The 24875-nt window shown below is 38.4% G+C and overlaps 1 protein-coding gene across 1 annotated transcript; it reads left to right on the plus strand.

Moving 5' to 3' along the window:
- The first annotated feature begins 1777 nt into the window (after window positions 1–1777).
- On the plus strand, window positions 1778–24020 carry LOC140246965 (uncharacterized). The gene is made up of 3 exons (XM_072326276.1): window positions 1778–1888; window positions 6652–6953; window positions 23610–24020. Exons 2-3 carry the CDS (start codon window positions 6705–6707, stop codon window positions 23721–23723), a joined length of 363 nt encoding a protein of 120 aa, XP_072182377.1. The 5' UTR covers window positions 1778–1888; window positions 6652–6704; the 3' UTR covers window positions 23724–24020.
- Window positions 24021–24875: the final 855 nt, after the last annotated feature.

A 24875-nucleotide genomic window follows, 5' to 3' on the forward strand; every position in this document is an offset into this window, starting at 1 on the left:
TTTTGTTTGGATTGTTCCTGTAATTACATGTAGATGTTTTCCTTTTCAGTACAATCATGCAATAGACACAATACATGAACAAAATGCAGGATACATGAGCATACATGATTTTGAAACACGTACACACGCAGCAATAACATACTGGAGCAGACACATTTCTACAATCAAAAATAAACAAAACAACAAAATACAGTTTCAAGCAGTAACATACTCCGTAGATGGAAAATTCTTCATTTGTGTTTTTGTTTACTCTTTTTTTTTTCTTGCTTACTTTGTTTCACCCTGTTTCAAGTTGAAGGTACAATGATAGCGAAATGATACGGTTTTCCCACTCGAAGTTCTTGATAAAACAAAAAATGATACTAAGTAGCTGAAAATATGAAATGATCGGAATGATTCGCCCGCTCTGAAAATGGATTTGTGCCTTGACCTCGCCTGAGATTGTACGGTGTGCGTTTTTTTTAAAGACGGCACAGATTGGGGCATGGCGCATGTTAAACCTATGGGAAAAACGTTGGGTTAGGGTTTATGGTTAGGGTTAGGGTTAGGGTTTGGGTTAGGGTTAGGGTTTGATGGTTAGGGTTAGGATTAGAATTAGGGTTAGGTTTAGGGATAGGGTCCCCAATCTGTGCCGTCTAAAAAAAACACGCGTACGGTGTGCGGGCGTGCGTGAAATGTCACAGTGGCTCACTGTGCGCAGCACGGACGAGTTGCATCCGCTGTACACACGCAGCAGTGCACTTGCTTGGTCTTTCGTGAATACAGCGTTCGCATACATTGCGCAATAAATTCTGTTGATGATCACATCTAATGTGTACGGTACGGTACATCGTGGATCTATTTCGTAAGAAGGTCGGTGATAAACATCTCGTGACAACGCTAACTTCCCCTTAGTCCACTTCCTGGACTGTATTCGTAGTGTGCCCGCGTGTGTACGGACGTACGTTGATGGTGTCTGTATGTACACTATATTACACAATTCACCCCTCCTGAATTTTTTTCGGGAGTACCAATTGGTGGCCGTGGAGTGTCGCAATCAGTAGCCTTTTGTCAAGGCCCTCTCGCTGTAATGGGCGAGCGAAGCGAGCCCAGCCGAGCGCGCCAGCGCGAGGGCCTTTTGAGATCTGCTGCACACATTATTATTCATGACACGTGAACCCTTCTGAATACTCATTTTAATGGCTTCCGGTCAACCAATGGAATGGCGCGCTCCCCGCATCCTCAGCCTTGGTGGTCATGCCTGTTCGCATGCATCACTGACCACCCGAGGAGGTCTGCCACGGAACTCTACACACTCTGTGTGTAGAGTTCTGTGAGAGTGTGTAGAGTTCTGTGAGGTCTGCGGCAGCGGCGTGCATTCGCTCTATTCAAATCGGGTTCGAGCAGACAGACACGCTGATTGGACCCCGACTTTTGCTCCCGAAATCGGGGAGCAAAAGTCGGTAATTCAAAGGGCTAACAAAAGGATGCGAAGCAGATCTCAAAAGGCCCTCGCGCAACCCCACTCAGCTGGGCTCTCTTCACCATACAGCGAGAGGGCCTTGACAAAAGGCTACGCAATCAGCGGTTGGGCGCATTGGGTGGGTGCCGAGTGTGTGGGGACTGCGGATGATAAAAATCGGCCAGTATCTGGACTAACTTCCCCTCTGCAGGGCGAACAATAAAATTTAGACATTCGTGAGTAAGTCAAATGTAGATTTTGACGTTACAGTGATAGGAATTAATTGCTTGGTCCTTTTGGCTTCTTGCATCCCTCACCTCAACAGCTCAACCTCGCCTCGTAGCAGCGACTGGGAACGGAGTTTGAACGAAGCCTTCTTCGAAGCCTTCACAGCTGCTGCGTGAGGAGACAACCTCCCAAGGCTAGGCGCATAGGCTTTCACTGAAGGTAAGACGGCGGGCTGCATCCGCCTGCTCAACCAGGCCGGGCAGCTCCGCTCCGCGAGCATACGTACCCGTACTACTTAACTGTCTTTAGCATTATGGTGTGATAACCGTTCAAAGAAGCGTCCTGTTACTAGTGTTTGCTATCAGTCTGAATTAGCATTATATCCCCCGCTAATTCTACATGGCTAAAAAATGATATTTCCATCCAAGGAATGTTGCTTATGAATCTGTAGTGTAGATGTCGCTAGTTGAGAAAGTTGAAAAGTAAATCGGGTCTGTGCTGAGCCGGATTGAGTCCTAACTAGTTAGTTAATATTCGGAACAGTGGGGGATAGGGTTTAATGCTAAAAAATAGGAATATTGTTAGGATGTGGGTTTATATGGTTTGGGTAATAATAGGGTTGGATTGATATTTCCTTGATAGTTTTCCCATTTTAACTCAGCCCCATCAAAACATTGTTAAAGTGTCTGTCACTAGACACGCCTATCTTTCACTCACCTCAGGTTTAGAATTTGAATTAACTATACACAGCTCAGTCGCTGTAAATAGCTTCACACAGCATCTGGTCAGGCTAAATTTGAATCAGATCTAGAGCTAAGAAAAGTGATTTTATGGCAGGTATAGCAACTTCCTTACCTGCTTACAGGAACTCTTTTTGTCAGATTGAGTGAACAGTGTTATGCGCTGCCTTATTGACATATAGTTCTAAGTCTAGTGCTGACATCATGGACACAATATGGATGTCTTAAAACTGTATACAGTGCTCTCGTGGATACATTAAGTGTCAAAATGCACCCCCCTTGAAAAAAGCTGGTGATGGCCCTGGGAGTGCGTGAATGCAGCAATATTACAACACATGAGCACATCAGTGAAAGTTTGAGGAAAATCGGACTATACGTTCAAAACTTATGAATTTTTAAAATTTTGGTGACGAGACTGCTGGATCAGTAACCCGGGGCACTCCTTGTACACAAACTTCGCGTTCAGGCTGTGTTTTGCAGTTACTGCCGATCAGAAGACTACTACAGATCATGACATAATGCATTCTATGATATAAAGAAAATGTAAAGAAAATTCCAAAATGTGTCATTTCATATGAAAAGTACACATTCCCTGGCCTTGTTACTGACATTGGTTTAAGTCAAGGGTATTAAATATAATTCCCCCTGCTTTCTGAAAGAGGTAAATCTTGTGCTCTTTCATTATGCTACGAAGTGAAAATATGTTGAATTATCTGTTTATATGTTCTTTATATCGTACTAGAGTACATCTTTATGTGATGGCATGATCTACATAGTAGTCTCCTCCTCAAACTTTCACTGATCAATGTATTTTACTAATATTTTTGCATTCACTCAAGTATTTTGGGGTTTCATTCCCCTTTAATTCTAGCCATGATGGTCTGTTTATGGTGGATCGATATGCAGAAGATATCATATAGCAGTACTGTAAATTGTTAAAATTGCCAATTGCCTGCCAGTGCATCCCTCCAGACATTGCAGGATTGGATTAAATTTTACCCTGCTAGAGCTGTCATAGCCATAGAGGAGGGTAACCAGTTGTCCACATCCTTGCCAATGTTATTTGATGCTTTTCCGTCAAATATTTTGTTTGCCTACAAATGGTACACTCCCATACTACATTTTTTCACTTTCCCCACTGGGTGACTTGTCTCCCTAACCCTAACCCCACCCCCCCCCCAAAAAAAAAGAAAAAAAAATGTTTAGGTAGGGATAGTCTGTGTGTACCATCCATCCTTGTGTGTGTCTGTTCAGTAGGTGTGTGCACATTGACTGCACAGGAGTAACTACTATAATAATAATAAGAAGGGAAGAATGAGGAAGCGATTTCATTCCAGGGAGTGAACTGGGAGACCTGACCAGCAGAAATGAGAAATCTATAAAGTCTGCAAATGCAGACTATTATTGCGTGCAGCAGCCAACGCGATCTATGCATTATTTGCATGGAGTGACATTTTTTCTCTCTCTCTCTTTCTTTTTTGTTTGTGTTTTTTTAGGGGGCATTGTGTGTGTCTGTGTTTGTTTGTTTTTTTTTTTCTTTTTACTTTTTTTGCTGCAAAAGTGAACAGGTGCTTTGTTAAACCAAAGTAGTCAGCCCCTGTTGACATCAGGGGCAAAGGGGGGAAAAGTCAACAAATTTTCGCAAACAGTTGTGCAGTTGTCAGCCAGTGGCAGTGATGCTGGAGTTTACATTAAAGGACAAGTCCTCCTTCATATTTCACATGTGGATTGAGTTAATGTAACAATATTAGTAGAACACATTAACATTGGAATTAGTGAAAGTTTCGGGAAAATCTGTTCAAAAGTTTAATATGAATTTTTGAAGTTTCCGTGCAGTCACTGCTGGACAAAAAGACTACTGCATTGTACAATGTATAATGCATTGTAAGGAAAATACTGTTAAGGAGAATTTCAAAAAATTTTATTTTTTGAAAAATGTGCACATGTCCCTCCCTGACTTGTCACTGACGTATGTTAAAGGTAATATTATTACCCCTGCCTTCTGAAGAGGCAAGTCAAGCATTCTTTACAAATATGCGAGAAAAGTGGAAAAAATGTTAAATTTTCTTTATATTTTCTTTTATTGTTGTACACATGTATGTGATATCACAAGCTGTAGTAGTCTTCTCATCCAGCAGTGACTGAGCAGAAATTTAACTTCAAAAATTCATGTCTTTTGAATGGATTTTCCGATTTTCCTCAAACTCTCACTGATGTTTTCTGCTGATATTGATGCATTCACTCAATCCACAAGGTGAACTTGGCCTTTAAAGGGATGGTACAGTATTGGTGGAGATAAGAATTGGGAATCCCATTTGCATGCCTTAAATGAAGAGTTGTATAAACACAGTGGTATGTTGAAGAGAGTATCATTTTAGAAACTCCCATAAAGTATTGAAAGTGGAAGGTAACATTTAGTACATTTTTATTGACCGTTAGATTTTGAATTGAATTCTTTTCGGGGCTCACCATAAATTCCAGTACATTACTAGGCTACCTTTGCAGACCCATGCACTGCATGTGTGTCCATCATGTATATTTTGTGAATAAAGTTCATCAAAACTTACAAACATTTCTATCTTGCCACACACTCTATATGTTATTACATCAGCTCTTATACTTTTAGATTTGTGTTTATAGATAAAAAATACAGAAGACTGCAACAAAAAGGCTGACACACAGCACTACTGAGTAGTTGAGTTTTGTGCATTATTCAAATTGTAGATAACTGTTGACTTCTAAATTTCTAAGCAGTGGCCTAAACAAGTCCCCTGAGGTTCATATCTAATGTTTTGCTGCATTTTGGGAGTTCTGTAAAAGGTATCCCCTACCTTTAACTTTTTTGTGAGATACCAAGAAAACACTTTATTCCATGAAATCGTACAGAGCATACCATTTTAAATGGATGGTACAGTATTGGTGGAGATGAGAATTGGGCTTTTAACTTTTTGCAAGATACCAAGAAAACACTTATGATGTAGTACAGAGCATACCATTTTAAGAGGAATTCAAAGTTTACTAGATCATGACAATCGAGTTTGGAATGACTGAAACATTCAAAAACAAAGTAAAACAAAGCGATCGTAGTAAAGTGTGGGTCCCATTAGAATCGCTCTTTTTTGGATATCTCAGCCATTTCAATTTTCATCAAATAAACGTTGAATTCCTCATAGAATTACTTGCTCTTTCATATTTCATTTAGAGGTTTCTCATTATCTCACCAGAAAATGTTAGATATACCTGAAATTAGGTCTCAACTAAAACTATAGATACGATCCCTTTAAAGAGGAATTCAAAGTTTATTTGATAAAAATCTGGTTTGGAATAGCTGAAACATCCAAAAACAAAGTAAAACAAAACGATCGTAATAAAATGTGGGTCCCACACTTTATTAGGATCACTCTGTTTTGGATATCTCGGCCATTTCAAAATCAATTTTCATCAAATAAACCTTGGAATCCTCATGTAATTACATGCTCTTTCTTATGTAGAGGTTTCTCACTATCTCATCAAAAAATGATAAAAACCTGAAGTTAAGTCTCAACCAAAACTATACGATCCCTTTAAAGAGTAGTGTCACTGTGTATTATGTTCAGCTACTTTTATGGTGTTATGGGTAATTCTAGCTTGGAAGTTTTCCAAGTGTGCAAAGGGGCTTTGTTCAACTGAAACTTGTTGAGTAGATAGAATATTATGCAGAATTGGCTTGAGGGTATTCCTGCAGACATGAAACACATTATGAGTGTTAAACCCTGTTGTGCTTCATTCCTCGATTGGCACAGATGATCGGAAACTAATTGTCAATGATAGAGATTTAACCTACCCACCCCCCCCCCCCCCCAAAAAAAAAAAAAATCTCTATTGTGTCATAATGGCCTTCTTGTTAGAATGACGAGGCATGTTGCTACACCTTAGCAGTGTACTGGCCAGATTTACATTTCTGCTTTTGAAGGGCGAGTTTGGCTGGCATGCCAGTACTAAATGCTGATGAAAGATTGACAAGTTCAGCAAAGCACCTGGGCAAACTAATGGGTGAAAAAAAAAAAATCTGTTCTGCAATATATTCCATAAGGATGCTGCATTACATGAAAAAGAGACATCAAAATTGTCAAATTTGTGCACTTTTCTTGAAAATTCAAATCCCTTGTTTATTTTAGATACTTTTTTTTTTTTTAATGATAGTAAATGTGAATACTGCATTGTATTAAAACTGTATTCCCCTGTACATGTAAAATCCTATAGATTCAGCTCGGACATTAACAGGAGGGAAGAAACTACTTTAAAGGGAATCCAAAATGGGAGGACTCTTTTCGGCCCCCGAATCTCAGGCCGTCGACCTCGAGAGCCCCGAGGCAAAGTACATCCGAGGAATCACCCACGAGAAGTGTGTGGTAGTCTTCTCCAAGACCGTCTGTCCACACTGCAAGGAGGTCAAGCGGATCTTCGAAGACTTCAGCGCAAACTACACGACCGTTGAGCTGGACAAGCGCGAGGACGGCAAAAAGATGCAGGCCATCCTGGGGAAGATGACGAATGCTTCAACGGTAAGTTTGCTTGCAACTACAAGTCAGCAAACTTTATTGAGTCTTTTTGAAATACTGTAAAATGAGGAATGTTCGCGTGCATTTCAATTTCACAAATTTCGCAAAAAAGGCTGTCGGCTTCAATTCGCAAAAATTTCATGCCGCGAAAATATCGTGTTTTACAGTAAGCCAATTCACAATTTAATAGTTCATGTGCACATTGGAACGTATGACCTGTCTTTTTTCTGACTTGGTTATAGGCACTTTATACTCATTTTTAAAGTTTATACCGTAAAAGTTGAAATTTTCACGGTGTTGAAATTTTTGTGCATTTCGCGCAACCAGAAACTTGCCCGAAAATAAAAGCATGTGAATATTTTTGCTCGCCATATGTTCCAGTAGTTGATGTCTTGATTCAGCGGAATTAAAAACACGCGAAACTCATCTTACCTGGCTGAGTGCAAAAAATTAGTCGCATGATGATATCTACTTTGGTAATACATTTAAGCGTGCTTGGTGTAATAATTTTAGTATGGAATTCATGTTGAAACAAAGACTAAACGTGGGTAGACCAGGTGACCAGATTGGTCCATCAAGTAATACTTTGGGAAGCCTCCATTTCATTCTTTTGCATTTTTAACAAACTTTTTCTACTAGATGAGGCGTAAAGAAACTGTACAGTGTGGTTGAGGTGAGAATTCAGCTTGTAATGTTTTGCGAGATACAAATAAAATGTTAAAGAGCATGGAATTTTATCAAGGGGAATCAAAAGTTTATTTCATGAAAATCAGTTTTGAAATGACCGAGATATGTAAAAATAAGGTAAAAGAAAGAGATCCTAATAAAACATTGTGGCCTGTCAATTTTATTAGGATTGCTTTTTTGGGTATCTCAGCCATTTCAAGATCAATTTTCATCAAATAAATGTTGAAACCTTCAAAGTTCTTGAAATTACATGCTCTTTCATATTTCATAAGAGGTTTCTCATTATCTCACCAAAAAAAAAAAAAAAAAAAAAGTTATAGACCTGACTCCTCATCTCAACCAGTACTGTACAGTCCCTGTAAGCTTGCTGTCAGGTGGATGTGCTGGCAAGCACCATTTATAAGGATTACATGAAAAATCATTACATCACAGTATGCTTGTCTCCGTGAATGTAAAAACCAACATGCCTTGCTTGTGCAAATGACCTTTTCTTGCGCATTTGCAAAGAGAAACTTACAACCTGGCTTTATGGTTGAATGGTTTCCTTGGTACATATCCATGGCCTTTACTTCCCCTGTGACTGACTTTAATTCCTCTCTCAGATATCATTTTGTTCCCTTGGACTTTTGTGAGTGACCTTTCTAGAACTTCCTTTCATGCATGTACTGTCATGAATCAAAGTGGTCTAAGTTACGAAAGCATAGCCTTGGCCTGAACAATTCTTGAGAAAAAAAAAGACACAAATCAAGAATGTTTTGTGTGGATGGGCCTTAAATTAAACTGCACTTCACATTTCAAACAGGATTTAGACTACCAGCAAACACTGTACATTAATAATGATTAACACGATCTGCCAACTCTCAATGTTGATTTAATACATCCCAGATTGCAACCTTCATAAAATGTCTATGATTGATGGGTTGTGCTTTGTTCTCCATTGACATTGAGACCTTGGCGTGATATTTCAACATTGATACATCACATGATAGCATGTTTATATTACATGAAAATTATTAAAAAAAAAAAAAAAAAAAAAAACTAGCATAGAGAGATTAAATATCTAGTGCTGCTTCTTTTTGTTGTTTAGCACGTGATGACTCCTGTATTCATGGGTATAACAGCCAGCTGTTGGACATTAGCCGCAGTCACACTGGCAAAAGATAGAGAAGTTTAAGATCGCTCAATCTTCGCACACAATTAATCTTTTACATAGAATTGAAATAGAATGATCTCATTTACATTTTTGTGGAATATTAGGAAAATTGTAATTCCCCATAGTGTGTCAATTCTAAGTCGATAGAATTGAAATAGAACACTTTGGAGATTGAAAAATTTCAGAATCTCATCAAAAACTGTGCACCAGATCTGTCACTTCAATTCAATAAATTCAATAGCTCCCTCATCATCTTTTAATTTACTGGCCCTACCCCCACTCATAATTGTTGTCATAGCAAATTTCCTTAATACCAGTAAGCCACATCTGCAGCTCCCTTTGAGTGTAATATCGATCAAGAGGTGAACAATGCAATAAGGCGTGAATGATTTATGTACATAATGCGAGTGATGCAGTTATACATATATATGTACTTTGCACCGCTCAAGAGTGCGTGAATAAATCATGCAATACTGTGTGGTTGTCTCCTAGGCTACAATACATGTATCTGCCAATTAGCCCTCAAATCACACTGGGCTTAATAATTGAAGTAGGGTACAGAGTGATTCCCTAAATGTTCTGTGTATTAAATGGTAAACATAATTGTAAGCATGTTTGGATTATTATGTTCAAATACATGAATTGTATTGATTTCTTGTAGTGTATGGGTTAGGATTTGAACTTGCAATCTGTTATGTTTCACAAGAACATGCCATATATCTGTACAACATGGAAAACATATTACAATGTCTTTACACACACACACACACACACACACACACACACAACACACACACACACACATACTGGATTAAAGGGTTTTGATATGGTTAAATTACATTTAGTTTGATGTGAGGGTGAGGATTAGGGTTATGTTTGTGGGTAGAATTTGTATTTGGCATTGTGTGCAGATATTTCATCTACATTTAATACAAATGTAGTCAGCATTTGTTGCAGGAGCAAATGTCATGGAACCATACAGTCGGTTCATTTTTATGCCTCCGCAACGAAGTGGCCGGAGGCATTATGTTTTCGGGTCGTCCGTCCGTCCGTACGTCCGTCCGTACGTCCGTCCGTACGTCCGTCCGTCCCGTTTTGGTTTTGTCGATATCTCAAGAACCATGTGGTGGTTTTACATCAAACTTGGTATGAGGGTATATCCTTGGGGGATAATACTTTGTGTGGATTTTAGGGTCACAGGGTCAAAGGTCAAAGGTCACAGCTTATTTTGTAGAAAAAATTTGAAATTTCATGTTTTTCTCCATATCTCGCAAATGGTTCAAGGTATCTTCATGGAACTTATGCTTGTACTGATGGGCAGTGATTATCTAGGGAAGTTGGGGGTCATGGGTCAAAGGTCAGGGGGGTCAAAGGTCAAGGTCAACTCCTCAAAATATCACTACTTTCCTTAAAATGTAATATGCCTGAAGGTTTTTTTTTTTTAAACTTGATGTATGGCATGTATTACCCAATATATATTTTTGGGGAAGTTTCTTGCCCAAAGGTCAAAAGGTCAAAGGTCAAGTGAAAGTGCTAAATTGCACTTTTTCCTCCATATCTCGAAAGTAACTCAAGGTATCATCATGAAACTTACATATGTTCTACCTAACAGTGATTCTCTGTGGAACTATGAGGTCAAAGGTCAAAGACCAGGTTTAGATAATGCTATTTTCCCATTTGATACTGAAATTATACTTTTTCTCAATACCTTGAAAATTACTCAATGCATAAACTTATAAAAGGGTCAAAAGTCAAGTAAAAATCATCAGTTCCCCAAGTACCTGCACTCTGACATCTTAATCATTCATCCAATTGAACCTAGTTGTCCCCGCCGAACGAGTTCGAGCAGGGGACTATGAAACGGGCTCCGTACGTGTGTGTGTCCGTCCGTCCGTCCGTGCGTCCGTCCGTGCGTCCGTCCGTGTGTCCGTGTGTGCGTCCGTGTGTGATCAAAATCTTCAATTTGCTACTTCTCTGTCATTTATGAGCCAATTTTGATTCTGTTTGCTTTATATGATAGCACTACATGGGAGCTTTGAAACTTCTACACAGAATTTCAGTCGTGACCTTTGACCTTGACCTTTGACCTATATTGTACATTTTGCTACAAAATGCTACTCCTTCGCCATTTCTAACCCGATTTCGATTCCGTTTGCTTTATATGATGGCACTAGGTGAGGGCTTCAAAACTTCTACACAGAATTTTGACCTTTGACTTCTTTGACCTTTGACCTTGATTTTTGACCTATATTGTACATTTTGCTACAAAATGCTACTCCTTCGCCATTTCTAACCCGATTTCGATTCCGTTTGCTTTATGTGATGGCACTAGGTGAGGGCTTCAAAACTTCTACACAGAATTTTGACCTTTGCCTTCTTTGACCTTTGACCTTGATTTTTGACCTATATTGTACATTTTGCTACAATATGCTACTCCTTTGCCATTTCTAACCCGATTTCGATTCCGTTTGCTTTATGTGGTGGCACTAGGTGAGGGCTTCAAACCTTCTACATAGAATTTTGACCTTTGACTTCTTTGACCTTTGACCTTGATTTTTGACCTATATTGTACATTTTGCTGCAAAATGCTACTCCTTCGCCATTTCTAACCCGATTTCGATTCCGTTCGCTTTATGTGATGGCACTAGGTGAGGGCTTCAAAACGTTACACAGAATTTTGACCTTTGCCTTCTTTGACCTTTGACCTTGATTTTTGACCTACATTTTGCTACAAAATGCTACTCCTTCGCCATTTCTAACCCGATTTCGATTCCGTTTGCTTTATGTGATGGCACTAGGTGAGGGCTTCAAAACTTCTACACAGAATTTTGACCTTTGCCTTCTTTGACCTTTGACCTTGATTTTTGACCTGTATTGTACATTGGCTACAAAATGCTACTCCTTCGCCATTTCTAACCTGATTTCGATTCCGTTTGCTTTATGTGATGGCACTAGGTGAGGGCTTCAAAACGTTACACAGAATTTTGACCTTTGCCTTCTTTGACCTTTGACCTTGATTTTTGACCTGTATTGTACATTGGCTATAAAATGCTACTCCTTTGCCATTTCTAACCCGATTTCGATTCCGTTTACTTTATGTGATGGCACTAGGTGAGGGCTTCAAAACTTTTACACAGAATTTTGACCTTTGACTTCTTTGACCTTTGACCTTGATTTTTTACCTATATTGCACATTTTGCTACAAAATGCTACTTCCGGCGGGGACATATATTACGCACCGCGTAATTTCTACTTTTCCTTGTTCTAGAAAGTGAACATTCAGCACATTTGTGTCAAACCTGTCATTTTAATATTTTGCCAATTGTGTGAAACTGTCATCACACATTGTCGAGACATTGTACTATAGACCTATTAGGAGAACCATGCATTATGGCGGAGGCATATCAGTCGCCGTAGCGATATATCTAGTTTTAGATCATAGGGTAGTGGGTAGTGTGAAGTGCTTCATATAGTATTGGTTGAAGAGAGGAGTCAGCTTTTACCTTTTTGCAAGATACTTAGACATCACCTAAGTATGAAATGTCATAGTGCGTACGATTCTGCAAGGGATTCAAAGTTTATTTGATGAAAATCGGTTTTGAAATGGCTTAGATATTCAAAAAGCAAAACAAAACAAAGTGATCCTAATAAATGGTGGCTCCCACCTTGATACGATGATTGCTTTGTTTTAGATCTACATCTCGGCCATTTTCTCATTATCTCAACAAAATCATCATAAAAAAACACTAAAACTTGAAGCCCCATCTCAACCGAAATTTTGCCATCCCTTTAAACAATATTCTGAGTGGCAGTGAACAAACTTAACAGGGCCTTGGACGTGCAGGCCTATGGAGCAACGAGGTCCTTGGCCCTGTGATAGCATGAAAAGGCAGTCGATGTATAATCATACCCGCCAAAATCTATATACCTGCTTGAGTAGTGCATATCAGGGACAATCTACCAGCATTCTTGCCTCGAGGTTACGCCATACGGATCACTTGAAAAAAAAAACAAACAAACAAACAAACAAACAAACAAACAAACAAACAGAAAACAGTGTCACCAATGTTGCTGAAATATGTTTCTTTTTAATTTCTCTTATTTTGTATGAATATGTTTGTGTGTGTGTGTGTGTGTGTGTGTGTGTGTGTGTGCATTGTGTGTTTGTGGTTTATCTTGTCTGTGTTTAATGTCACACAATACCTTCTTCAAGGTGATAGACAACGAGGCCATAAAGTGTTGTAATAATAATTTGTCTTGGATGGGGGGGGGGGGTTCCAGAGTACATCTGTTTTCCATTCACTCAGAGAGCCACGTATTGTGTACTTCCCATTGTTGTGCCCCTTTTAAAGGGATGGTATAGTATTGGTGGAGATGAGGATTGGGCTTTTATTTTTTTTTGCGAGATACCAAGAAACCACCTATGAAGTAATACAGAGCGTACCATTCTAAGATAAATTAGGAGTTTATTAGATGAAAATCGGTTTTGGTATGGCTGAGACATCCAAAAACAAAGTAAAAAAAGCAATCCTGATGAAAGGTGGGTTCCACCTCATGTTATGATTGCTCTGTTTTGGATATCTCAGCTTAAAAAAAGAAAAAAAAATTTCATCAGATAAACACTGAATCCCTCATGGAATTACCTCTTTCATATTTTCATAAGAGGTTTCTCATTATCTCACAAAAAAGATGTAATAGAAACCTGACGTTAGGTCTCAGCCAAAACTATGCAATCCCTTTAAAATCTGTCCATAGTGTAAATATATCATGTGTAATCCTATCCAGTGCCGCTTCTTGTTGGTGAGAGCTGATGCGGACTGTTTGATAGATTGAGGCCAAATGAAGCCATTATATTGAGCAAAATAAAACACAGAAGCATATCACATTGGTGTTTACAATAACAGCCAGCCCCAAAAGCATTTCATCCTGTATTTGCTGAAAAGGGAAAGGGTTGTATACTATAAATGAAAATTTTATACTTCACAATTGCAACGTATTACAATTGATTTTGTGTGATGTCGGGTATAAATGAAGTACGTAGACACCATCACACAAGCACATACGTATTACACACACACACACACATACAATCTACACACACAGCACACACACATGTACAGGGGCAAATCCAGGAATTCCGTAAGGGGGGAGGGGGCGGGCGTAAAGCAGTTTATTTACTACCGAGTCAGCTTCATCAGCTGACATTATAAGCAAAAAGAAAGAAAAGTAGCACAATACAATTAGCTGACAAAGAGGGTTAAATTCTTTAAAAGAAGAAGAAGAAGAAGAGCCCCTGTCAATTTTCGTAATTTCCTTTATTAAATAAGAAAGAAAAAACTTAAAGTGGGGTGCACATGCCCCCTTTCAATTTTTCTTTTAATTTCTTTATAAAAAAAAAAAAAAATAAAGGGGGGTGTGTGCCTGATGCTCCCTCTCCTGGATTCGCCACTACATGCAATACATTGAAGATAGAAGAAGAGATAAAAAGATCATGTCTGCTCAGTCAGCGCTGGCTTTTTTAAAACAAGAATGCTTCAATGAGCCTTTAACCTGAGAAGGAATTGTATTTAGAAACCTAATGCCCCAGTCACATATAAACACGGATGCTCAAGGATCTACATGGTGATCCGGGGAAATCCGGGGACGTCCGGGGAGATCCGGGGAGATCCGGGATTTTGGTATGACTGTACACACGGTATCAACATGGCAGCTACACGGATAAGGCTGGAAGAGCGCGGCGTCTACACGGACAAACACGGCATCTACACGGCAGCCACACGGACCACCCCGGATTGCTCTGCCAACACGGCAGTCCCCGGATGATGCCGGATGTTTTTGACCTCCAAAAGTTGCCGTGTTGGCCTCCCGGCGTCAACACGGATCTCTCCCCGCATCAGATCCGGGGTGGTCCGGGGTGATCCGGGATGTCTATGTGACTGGGGCATTACTAGTAAAGGACCTTACTGTCGTAAAATGAGTGAAAAGGGTCCCGTTGTTACAGACATGTATGACAATGTGGATACACTTGTCTTCAGAATGTGTATGTTGTGTACAATATCAATGCAGACATAATTAGCTTGCATTGTAGCTCTTGTATTTTACTGATCTTTCCATATAATACAATGTAGGTCAAAGGCTGTGAACCAATTTTTTCAAGGTGGGGGGGGGGGTGGGCTGCTGATCCTGGTACCTCCCACTCCCCCCCCCCCCCCCAAAAAAAAAAAAAAAAAAAAAAAAAAGTAATTTTTCATGAAGAATTTTATTGGATTTTTTTTTTTTGGACAAGCTGCTATAAGCTACACATTAAACTGAAATCCTCGTTTTTAAATGGCCAAGAACAAATTTGTCAGAAAAATATGCGACAAAGCACCTCATGAAATGCCCCCTTGGCCATTCTGAGGATGTGAGAAATACAGTTGTAGAAGGCCACAACAATATCAAAGTATCTTTGATTATAATAGTAATAGCTCAAGCATCACAATTTCTTTTCTTTGTGGCATTATTAAACCTTTACTATGCTCTATTTGCCAAATTCCACTCATGCTGTGAGAGTGCTTTCTTTCCTAATGAATTCAGATATATCTGGAAATTTGTCGCCAATGACTAGATATCACCTGATTCTCTTTATCCCTATGTGTCACCATGACCTCCCTGTCCTCTGGACTATGTTGCAACACCTGAGTGGACTTGTTAACTTTATACAATAACTAGGCCAAGTTTGGATAGAGAATTAAAATGATGCTGATATAAATAAGCTTTGCAAGTTGAAGACATAATTTACCATTTTCAGATGAAACAAAAACCCAGCAGTAGTGCTTTGAAATAGTTCAAAAATGTTAGGGATAGAAACAACTAATTCAATCTGTATAATCGATGTAAAATTAGTTTACACAAAATGTGAACAATAGTTATAATGAAAATGTTTCCAAACTAAACCGTCTACAGTTACGGTTTATTGAGAAAAATACTGATATCTCCTTAAATTTCAGGCTTTATTGCAAAAATTTTATATGGCAGGATGTTTTGTGATATAACAGACCTACACATATGCATCAAATGTGATATCTTGAACATTTTTAAATCACTGCTCCCAAAGGTAAATAGGACTTTTAAGCCTGAGTGTGTGTGTACATTATGGCCCGAATTCACGAAGGTGGTACAAATGAAACCATGGTTTAAACCATGGACAAAAACCATGGAGCGCCAAGTGTCGCATGGAACATTTCGTTACGACATTGGTCATTTCGTCGACAAAATGACCGTCTCGTTAACGAAATTATCATTTGTGGACGAAATGTTCATGTAGTTACAAAATGTTGTCATTTCGTTACAAAATAATCATTTCATTGACGAAATGACTGATTTCGTAGCAAAATATTCCGTGCGACACTTGGCGCTCCATAGATTTTGTCCATGGTTTAAACCATGGTTTAATTTGTACCACCTTCGTGAATTCGGGCCATAGGGTCAAGAAGTTTAACCTTCAGTACTTTTAATGGGCAAATCTGTTCTATTGCCTTGAGATGGAAGTAGTGAACTGGAAGAATGCAAAACAATAAAAATTTACATGTTTTGTGCTGATTTTTCAGGAGAAAGAGGTTTGTTGCATCGCGTCAATCAAATATATTGTGGAGTACTTTTATTAATATTGTTCAATAGTGCATCATAAAAGGATAAAGTCTTCCACTGAAGCCCTTTACAGTTTATGAAATTTACTTTGTTGCAAAATTTTTAAGGACTTCTTTTAATACATACAGTGCTAATAACAGATTCCTTCATTGTGAACATAATTTTGAAAATTGAAGTTCCCCTTTTGCTCTTGATTTGTCATTGCAAGATACATTTCTTCTTTCTTTCTTTTTTACATTGCTGATTAAATAAACTAATCTTGTCTCCCTCAAATATGAGATATGCAGTGAAATTCAGGATTGCCAATTTCAACCCACTAGTAACTAAACTGCCCAAAATTGCCCGTTAGATTGCTCCCTAAAACACCCGAAACCACCCATCTGCTTTTTTGTAGTTTTATACTTAACTATTTTTATTGTTTTCATAATAAAGATAATAATTTGAAAGCAGTCAAAGGTCAACAGAAGTATGTCAGAATTATATCTGTGACACACAAGTCTCTTGTTAAAGTCCCTATAGGCTTTCAAAGAAACATACTTATGATAGACAAAAATAAACATGCAGTGATCTATTTTCACATCAGCCCGATGTTTCGAAATAGCGCGCTATTTTCTGACTTGGGAAATTTTCTCGATAGCGAAATAGCGCGCTATTTGATAATGTGAACACAAATTAACACGCTAATTGTATTGCTCTGATCGAGAAAATTTCTCGAGTCCAACTCGGAAAATTTCTGAAATAGCGGGATAGTAGCGCGCTATTTGATAATGTGAAAACGACTCGAGAAATTAGCGCGATGCATTCATTATGCCTAGCGTGTGTGACCCGATCAATCGAGGCAAACTGCACACCAATCATGAGGAATTTTTCAGAGGGCACACACTAATGCTGTTTGCACATACTCAGCTGTCAAATTAGCTCGAAAAAATTCGGGCTAAGTCTCTTCGGGCTGATGTGAATAAGAAATTAAATAACGCGCTAGTTCGCAATCGCGAAAATATTTCGAGCTTGGATTTTTATCGGGCTGATGTGAAAATGCCTAATGAGAGTAACATTGCTGTCCCTTCTGAGGAACAATAGGCCATCATGTTTGGAATCTTCAGTTGCTAAAGGGTTAATGGTGTAGAGATTATAAATTCTTCAGTGAACTTCATTTGAGACCTCATGGGTTTAAAGGCATAATTTTCCATTTGCAGAAGAAACAAAAACCCAGCATTACTGCCTTACTGTAGTTATAAAATGTGAGTTAGCGACAGAAACAATCACTGTAAAAATTTGAATCCGTAAAATCGATGTTTAGTATTGTTAAATACACAAATGTGAATAATAGTAATGATAAAAATGTTTCCAGACTGAACAGTCTACAGTTACGGTTTAATGAGAAAAATACTGATACCTCCTTATATTTTAGGCTCTATTGCAAAAATTCAATATGGTAGGATGTTTTGTGATATAACAGACCTGCACATGATGGACACATCAAATCTGATATCAACTGGACCTTTAAATTCCCTGCCAATTCAAGGTTGTCCTTGGAAGTGCAACTCGTAAAGTGCCTACTGTACATTTTTTTACACCCACTTTTTTGACAGCAATTTCCTGTAATGTTTAACAACACTACCAACCACAAGACAATAATATTCTTTCACTATGTTGAAAAAAAAAAGAGCAAAAAAATATATCACAAAGATGTGCTGGTATCTCGGAAAGGATTGACGTAACCTTACCAGGTCCCTGGGGAATTCATTCTGCAGAAATTATATTCTTGCCATCTGTATCAAATCCATAGGTATACTTTACCTCGTGATTTCACTGCATATCTTTATTTTATGACAAAATAATAGATGAAACTAAATGAATTCATGAAATATGAACAAAATTAATAAGAAATGCACAAATTTGCAAATCGGAGAAAAAAAAAAATGTATACTGTAGTCATCCAAATGTGTTTATTAGCAATCATTTTACCATACATCAATTGAGAGGATTTCACTATTCTGAAAACAAAATAAGTTATCTAGCAAACAATACAGGTTGGAAATCAAAGATGATTAATTAATGAATGATTAATAGATATTCTAAGGACAATTATGATTCTAAAAGCAGACACAGCACCAAACTACAGAAATGTGGCTCCAGGACTTGATGGGTGAAAGGAACAAACACCTGACATTAAATGAAACAAAAAAAGGAAGGTATTTTGAATGTTGAATCTAAGTGTGAAATTTCATACAGTGTATATTGATGCAGGCAAAATTTAAAAAACAAGTATTAACAATACTGAGTTCAGTGTGTTTCTGGTTACTTTGTCACAGGACCTGAGTGATTATGATTGTGTAATCTATCCCACTATTGCCTCTGTCCCGGGAGCTAGTACCAGTCAGTAGCTATGATACGGTCTTCTCTATCCAGGGTAGCCTTTTCAGTGTTTTCACTGTCCTACCAGAGGGCACTGCCCTCGTTTATTACCCCAGTGTTGCAAGGTACCCATTGAAGGCCTAATTAACCATTTGCATATGAAACAAAAACCCAGCATTAGTGCTTCAAATTAGTTCTAAAATGTGAGTTAGGGATAGAAACAACCAATGTGAAAATTTGAATCAGTATAATCGATGTTAAGTATTGTTAGATATACAAAATGTGAACGATAGTTATAATTATGTTTCCACACTAAACTGTCAACAGTTATGGTTTATTGAGAAGAGCAGTAATATCTCCCTATATTTTAGGCTTTATTGCAAAATCTTTATATGGTATGATGTTTTGTGATACAACTGACCTACAAGTACATGTACACATACATACTGTATACATGCATAAAATGTGATATCTTGAACATTTTTTAAATCACTGCTCCCGAAGGTAAACTGGACCTTTAAATCACAACATGCAAGAAGGACATCATGGACAAGGCATCCTGTCCAGGGATGTACAATGTAGGCACTTGATGGGATCTTCTATTGAAAGCCAGGAGTTTTATCCACCATGCCGCATTGCCCCCACACTGCCCCTGCTTTATTATGATGCCAACCTCATCCAGTTGCTGAACAAGCGTTGATGTGAAGCACTGTATTAGATACGGCAAGGCAGAGATGTTCACGAGTTACATGCAGTTTCAGTTTTTTAGCTTTTATCATACAACACCTAAGAAGAATGTAGCTATCCGATTGGTCAATTGCCCATCACGTGACATTTAGTTAAAAGTTCCATCGCACGCTCTGGCTGTCAGCCGTGCAATTTTGTTGGACCAAAAATGGACAGCGCATGGCTGACGTCACCCATTTCCATTGACTCCCTCTTTAAACTCACAATTGACCCCCGAGTTTTTGTTCCATCGCACGGCTCTGATGTCACAATAAACAAACATTTGCCACGCGCACTCAACAAAATTTACAAAATATGCGCTTACAAGCGCATACTTTTGTCACTCATTTTCGTAAGCAACTTCAACTGATCGGCTTCGCGTACATGGTGACTGTGACTATGCGGTTATCATTGGTCTTTCACGGAAAATGGTTGCTATTTTTGTGCTAAATTCAAGAATCTGTGTTGACCACATCTGCTGACGTTTAGTTTAATAGTTTATGGTCTCGGTGAAAGATGAGGCGCTCTATTCAACTCAGCTTCGCCTCATTGAATAGAGCGCCTCTATCTTTCACCTCGTGCAAAATCTTGTACCATTGCACTCGTGACCATTCACTATTTGTATATTGGCAATCTATGATAGAGGCCTGAGTACCATCACATGCTAGATCTAACCTGTCTCCTATAATCAATGCCCCATGAAGAGGAATTCCACCACAAAAAAACCCCACCATTTTAAATAAAGAAAAAACAGTTCCTTACAGAATGGTTCAAAAATCAGACAAGAAATAAGGAAGGTGTATTTGAAATTTCACATTTAGTCAGTCCTATTGTCAGTTCCTTGGGTCCTTGTGAATATTCAAATGAGCAAGTTGATGATGGCATGCCCTCATAATTTTTTTTATGTGATACAAAGTGTGGGGGGAAGAAATATGTTTTTAGCTAATACAGGTAAAAGCATATTTCCATATCAAAATATATCAGAGTTCTTTTTCATTTTGGATGATTTTAAGGCAAGTTTTAAATGTATGCATGAGACTTTTGTCATTTCTGTATACGAAATGAATAAGAAATCAGGAGAGCATGACATCATCAACTGCTTGCTGATTTACATATTCATAAGAACTTGTCAAGAAGTGTTTAACAGAAAAGAAATTCAAATGTCATGACTCCCTTGTGTCATATCCATTTTAATAATTTTTGCACTGTTCTGCCTGTTTGTTTTTTTCTCTCTTTGATATGAAATTCATAAAATTTGGGAGTGGATTTCTTCTTTAACTTTGTATAGGTCAAGCTTTTTCATCTTTATTACCTTCACCTGCTTGCACATGAATTAATTATTAGAAGCTAACAAGCCCACTCAGGTGTAGCAATGATCATGGTGGCACAACAAGGAACAGGATGATTTTAAATGGGTAATAATTTCAGGACATATGTGTATGTTTTCATTGCAATGTGTTTAGGTCATGATATTTTAATAGAAATCATTGAACAGGTGTATGAATGAATGTCTTGTGAATTGTAGCCCCCCAAGAAAGAACATGCCTTGTAACTTTTCGTGTGCATCATCTCCATAGTGAATGAAAACATGCATTTGTCATATTAAAGAGACTTCACTACTAAAAGGGCTACTCACAGAAAAAAAAAAAATGTCACTGCTAAAAAAAAAAGAAAGAGAGGAAAAAAGAGTTTTGAAAGTTGAAAAGGCACAATGACATTGACAGGCATTTGTTCCAAAGCTACAATTAAAGGTACAGTTTACCATTGGGAGCAGTGATTTAAAAATTTTTTGAGATATCACATTTGATGCATACATGTTTCTGTAAATCAGTTGTATCACAAAACATCCTACCATGTAAAGATTTTGCAATAAATCCTAAAATATAAGGAGATGTCACTATTTTTCTCGATAAACCATAACTGTAGATGGTTTAGTCCAGAAATATTTTTTATTAACTATTCACATTTTGTGTATTTAACAATACTTACGTGTAACATCGATTACACCAATACAGATTCAATTTTTTACAGTGGTTGTCTCTATCCCTAACTCACATTTTAGAACTATTTGTGACCCGCTACAACAAAAAGGTCCTAAAGTCGCGCACGGTCGAAGCCGTGAAAATCGAGTTTGAAGTCAGAACATTAAAATTGGTCAAAACTTACGATTTTCTGATTTTGATATATTATTGGAGTATAACATGTCTTCTATCATCTGTCGAAATTTTGAAGCAAAATGATCGAAGGAAAGATAAAAAAATAGCGTTTTTCTAAGCCATGTTTTTGGCGTTTCAACGAAGCAGACTCTGGTTCGAAAATTTGGATTGATCGCCACAGATAGGTTCCGCCCCTAACAACGACCAAAGTGATCTCATTGGTCAGTTTGCTGCTTGCTGCTAACCGAAGCGTGAAGCTCGCACACTGCCCAGTCGACTGGTGCGTGCGGGCGGGGTGCGCTATGCTCAGCCGCTTCTCACATCCTGGTCACTGATTGGTTGGTGAGGAGACCGCCGACGCTGATGTGCTTGAATGAACTCTTCGGAGGTTGCTAGGGCTTACCTTCTATTGTCCAGAGGTGAAAACTAAGTTGCGTGTCCCTTGATCGCGATTGCGTCGAAAGGAAGACTTTTAGGGCGCTTTTCTCGAAACAGTGATTTTCCAGACGTCTCGACATGCTCTCTTTTAAATATCGATATCTCCGCAGCCGATTATTTTTATAAAATGTGTTATATATCAATTTAAAGCAGAAAGATTAGGGGATTATATCATGCAATTTTCAAACAATCGACCTCGCCCGACTTTAGGATCATTTTGTTGTAGCGGGTCACATTTTAAAGCACTAATGCTGGGTTTTTGTTTCTTCTGCAATTGGTAAATTATGCCTTTTATGCTCTACAAGAAGTTTGTTGACATTAAATTACAGAGTGAAATGCCACAAAAACCTCATGATTTTTGGCATGTGACTTCCGCTCGTGGCTTAGATTGCCTGGTACTTCCCAGAGCCTCAGTCAAGCCCTGTGGTTTTTATCCACTTCATACACGCAATGCTGTTTGTTTGCTGGGGTTGTTGTTGGTGTGTTTTTTGTGCAGCTTTGAAATAGTGTTTTATATTGCAGACCACCCAACCATTCTGAATTTGGAGGAAAGTATCTGAATTCATACCATTCCTGACTCTTCTTTCAGGTGGAGTTTCCTATTTTTTTCTTGATAATTTTACTACACACTCCTATGGGAACTGCTCAATTCCTTCACTACTTTCAATCCAAGTCATCCTTTTTTTCTAGTCAGAAAGGTTGGGAGGACTACTGATATTCTGCATATTAAGGTTTTGAAAAGTGGAAAAAATGTCAGACAATACTCTTATGGGATTTCTAATCGTATTTCACACTGCAATTGCAATGTGAACAATTCATTTATCTTTTCAGCCACTAAAGTCTGTAGACAATGTATATATACTTGACAATGTGTAATACTTTGTTAGTTGGGATTTTAAAGGCCGTTTATGGAGGGAAGTGGTTGAATTTGCAGGTGATAACCACAATGACGCAATGAGAAATACCCAGGTAGGTAGAATCCATTTTCAGATGAAAAATTGCATAATTCCAGTGGTTTCCATCCGTGAATTTGATAGGCACATTTGTAGCATATTTGTGTTCGAAGGGGAGGAATTTTTCCCCTTTTTTTTTCCAGTTGCAGAATTCACAAATATTGGTGAACTCATGAAATTAGCAAAAAAATCCAGAAAATGCTGCAAAATGTACAGTATCAAGCATGGATCATTAATATCCTTGGAAATATAATTTATTGACACTGACTCCCAGGTAGGTAGAATTCTTTTTCAGATGCAAAATTTTGTAATTCCAGTGATTTCCATCAATTTATGTGATAGGAAGAATAGTTGTGCTTGAAGGGGAAGAATTTATTTTTGTTTTTGTTTTTCCACTTGCAGAATTCACAAATATTGGTGAAATCATGAAATTTGCACACCAAAAATCCAGAAAATGGTGCAAAATGTAGAGTATCAAGCATTGATCATGATATCTATGGAAATATGATTTATTGACGCTGACTCCTTTTTCTCTGCTTGCTCTGCTTCGACTACACAGGTGCCAAGGGTATTCATTAAGGGCTCCTGCATTGGTGGCGCCGATGACACGAAGAAGCTCCGACAGTCCGGCCGTCTCGAGGAGATGCTGAGGGAATGCAACGCCATCGACTAAAGAGAACTCTCCGAGGGCTCACCCTTTGGGAACACTTCTCCAGGGCGTGATGGATATGTGTGTGTGTGTCTGTGTGTGGGTGGGGGCATTGCAGTGTACACATTACCCTACATACCAGAGAAAAAAACACAAGTGTCCACAGGTGTGGAATACACAGTGTTTATACTGTCACACTTTCAAGTTCTATGCTCACATTTGACTTTCCCGTGCTGTAAAAGTGATTTGTAACTTTTTTTCCCCACACACAGTGTAAAGCACTGACTTCCACTGTGTACTCACTCAATTTTGCCCACATTAAAATTTATACTTTTTCACAACCACAGTATTGTGAGTTATACTGTGATCTGTAGTTCATAACATTTCCTTATTGGTGCTGTGTTACACCACAGGAAAACACAGTGTTCCTTGCTGTGTTACACCACAGGAAAACACAGTGTTCCTTTGTGTGAAGAGAAAGAACCAATTGTTTCAAAACCCACCACAGTGTCGTATGTACTGTGCACACACTGTGACTTGGTGTAGTCACATGATGTTACAGTGTAGAGCCATTTGTAGATATTGCGTCACACACCATACCATGATATATTAAGTGATGGAGAAAAAAAAAATCCACCTTACCCTTGTAATGTAATAAGATCACCCTTTGAATTTTTATCTTCTGTCTTTACCCGAGACCACAGTGTGTTTAAAGCTGTAACACTATCTTAAAGATTCCCATCTGCATGGCTTCAGGAATGTTCAGCATTTAGCCTGCTGCAGTTCCACAGTCATGATATGCTGATACTCTGTCTGTTACACTGTTTCACAGTGTGTCACACTGTTTCGCAGTGAGTAAAAACACAGTGTGGTAATGTCTCAACAGTGTGTCACTTCAGAATGTGCTCTTGTATCATAAATTCGGACTGCCTCTTTTCTTATCTTTTCCTCTTTTGTTGCTGAAGAGAAGCAACGCACTGTGGAAATGTCTTCTTCATTTTTCAGATGTATTGCAATGTAGGCAAATCGGCAAAACACACAGGAAAAAAGTGAAAAGATGTTCAAATTTTATCAAGAATTCACTCTGAGTTATACTGTGTTCTTTATTGTGGCAGTACATGCATTTGTGTGTATGAATGTGTATGTAATTCTATGTGTGTTTCAGATTTACAGGAT

This window comes from Diadema setosum, chromosome 3 (assembly GCF_964275005.1).
Source record: "Diadema setosum chromosome 3, eeDiaSeto1, whole genome shotgun sequence".
Taxonomy (NCBI): domain Eukaryota; kingdom Metazoa; phylum Echinodermata; class Echinoidea; order Diadematoida; family Diadematidae; genus Diadema; species Diadema setosum.

What these genes read in the sequence shown, in the direction of transcription:
- LOC140246965 (XM_072326276.1), top strand. Translation starts at nt 6,705, where the DNA reads ATGGGAGGACTCTTTTCGGCCCCCGAATCTCAGGCCGTCGACCTCGAG. An exon ending in AGATGACGAATGCTTCAACG is followed by an intron (nt 6,954 to 23,609) that starts GTAAGTTTGCTT and finishes TCGACTACACAG; the next exon opens with GTGCCAAGGGTATTCATTAA.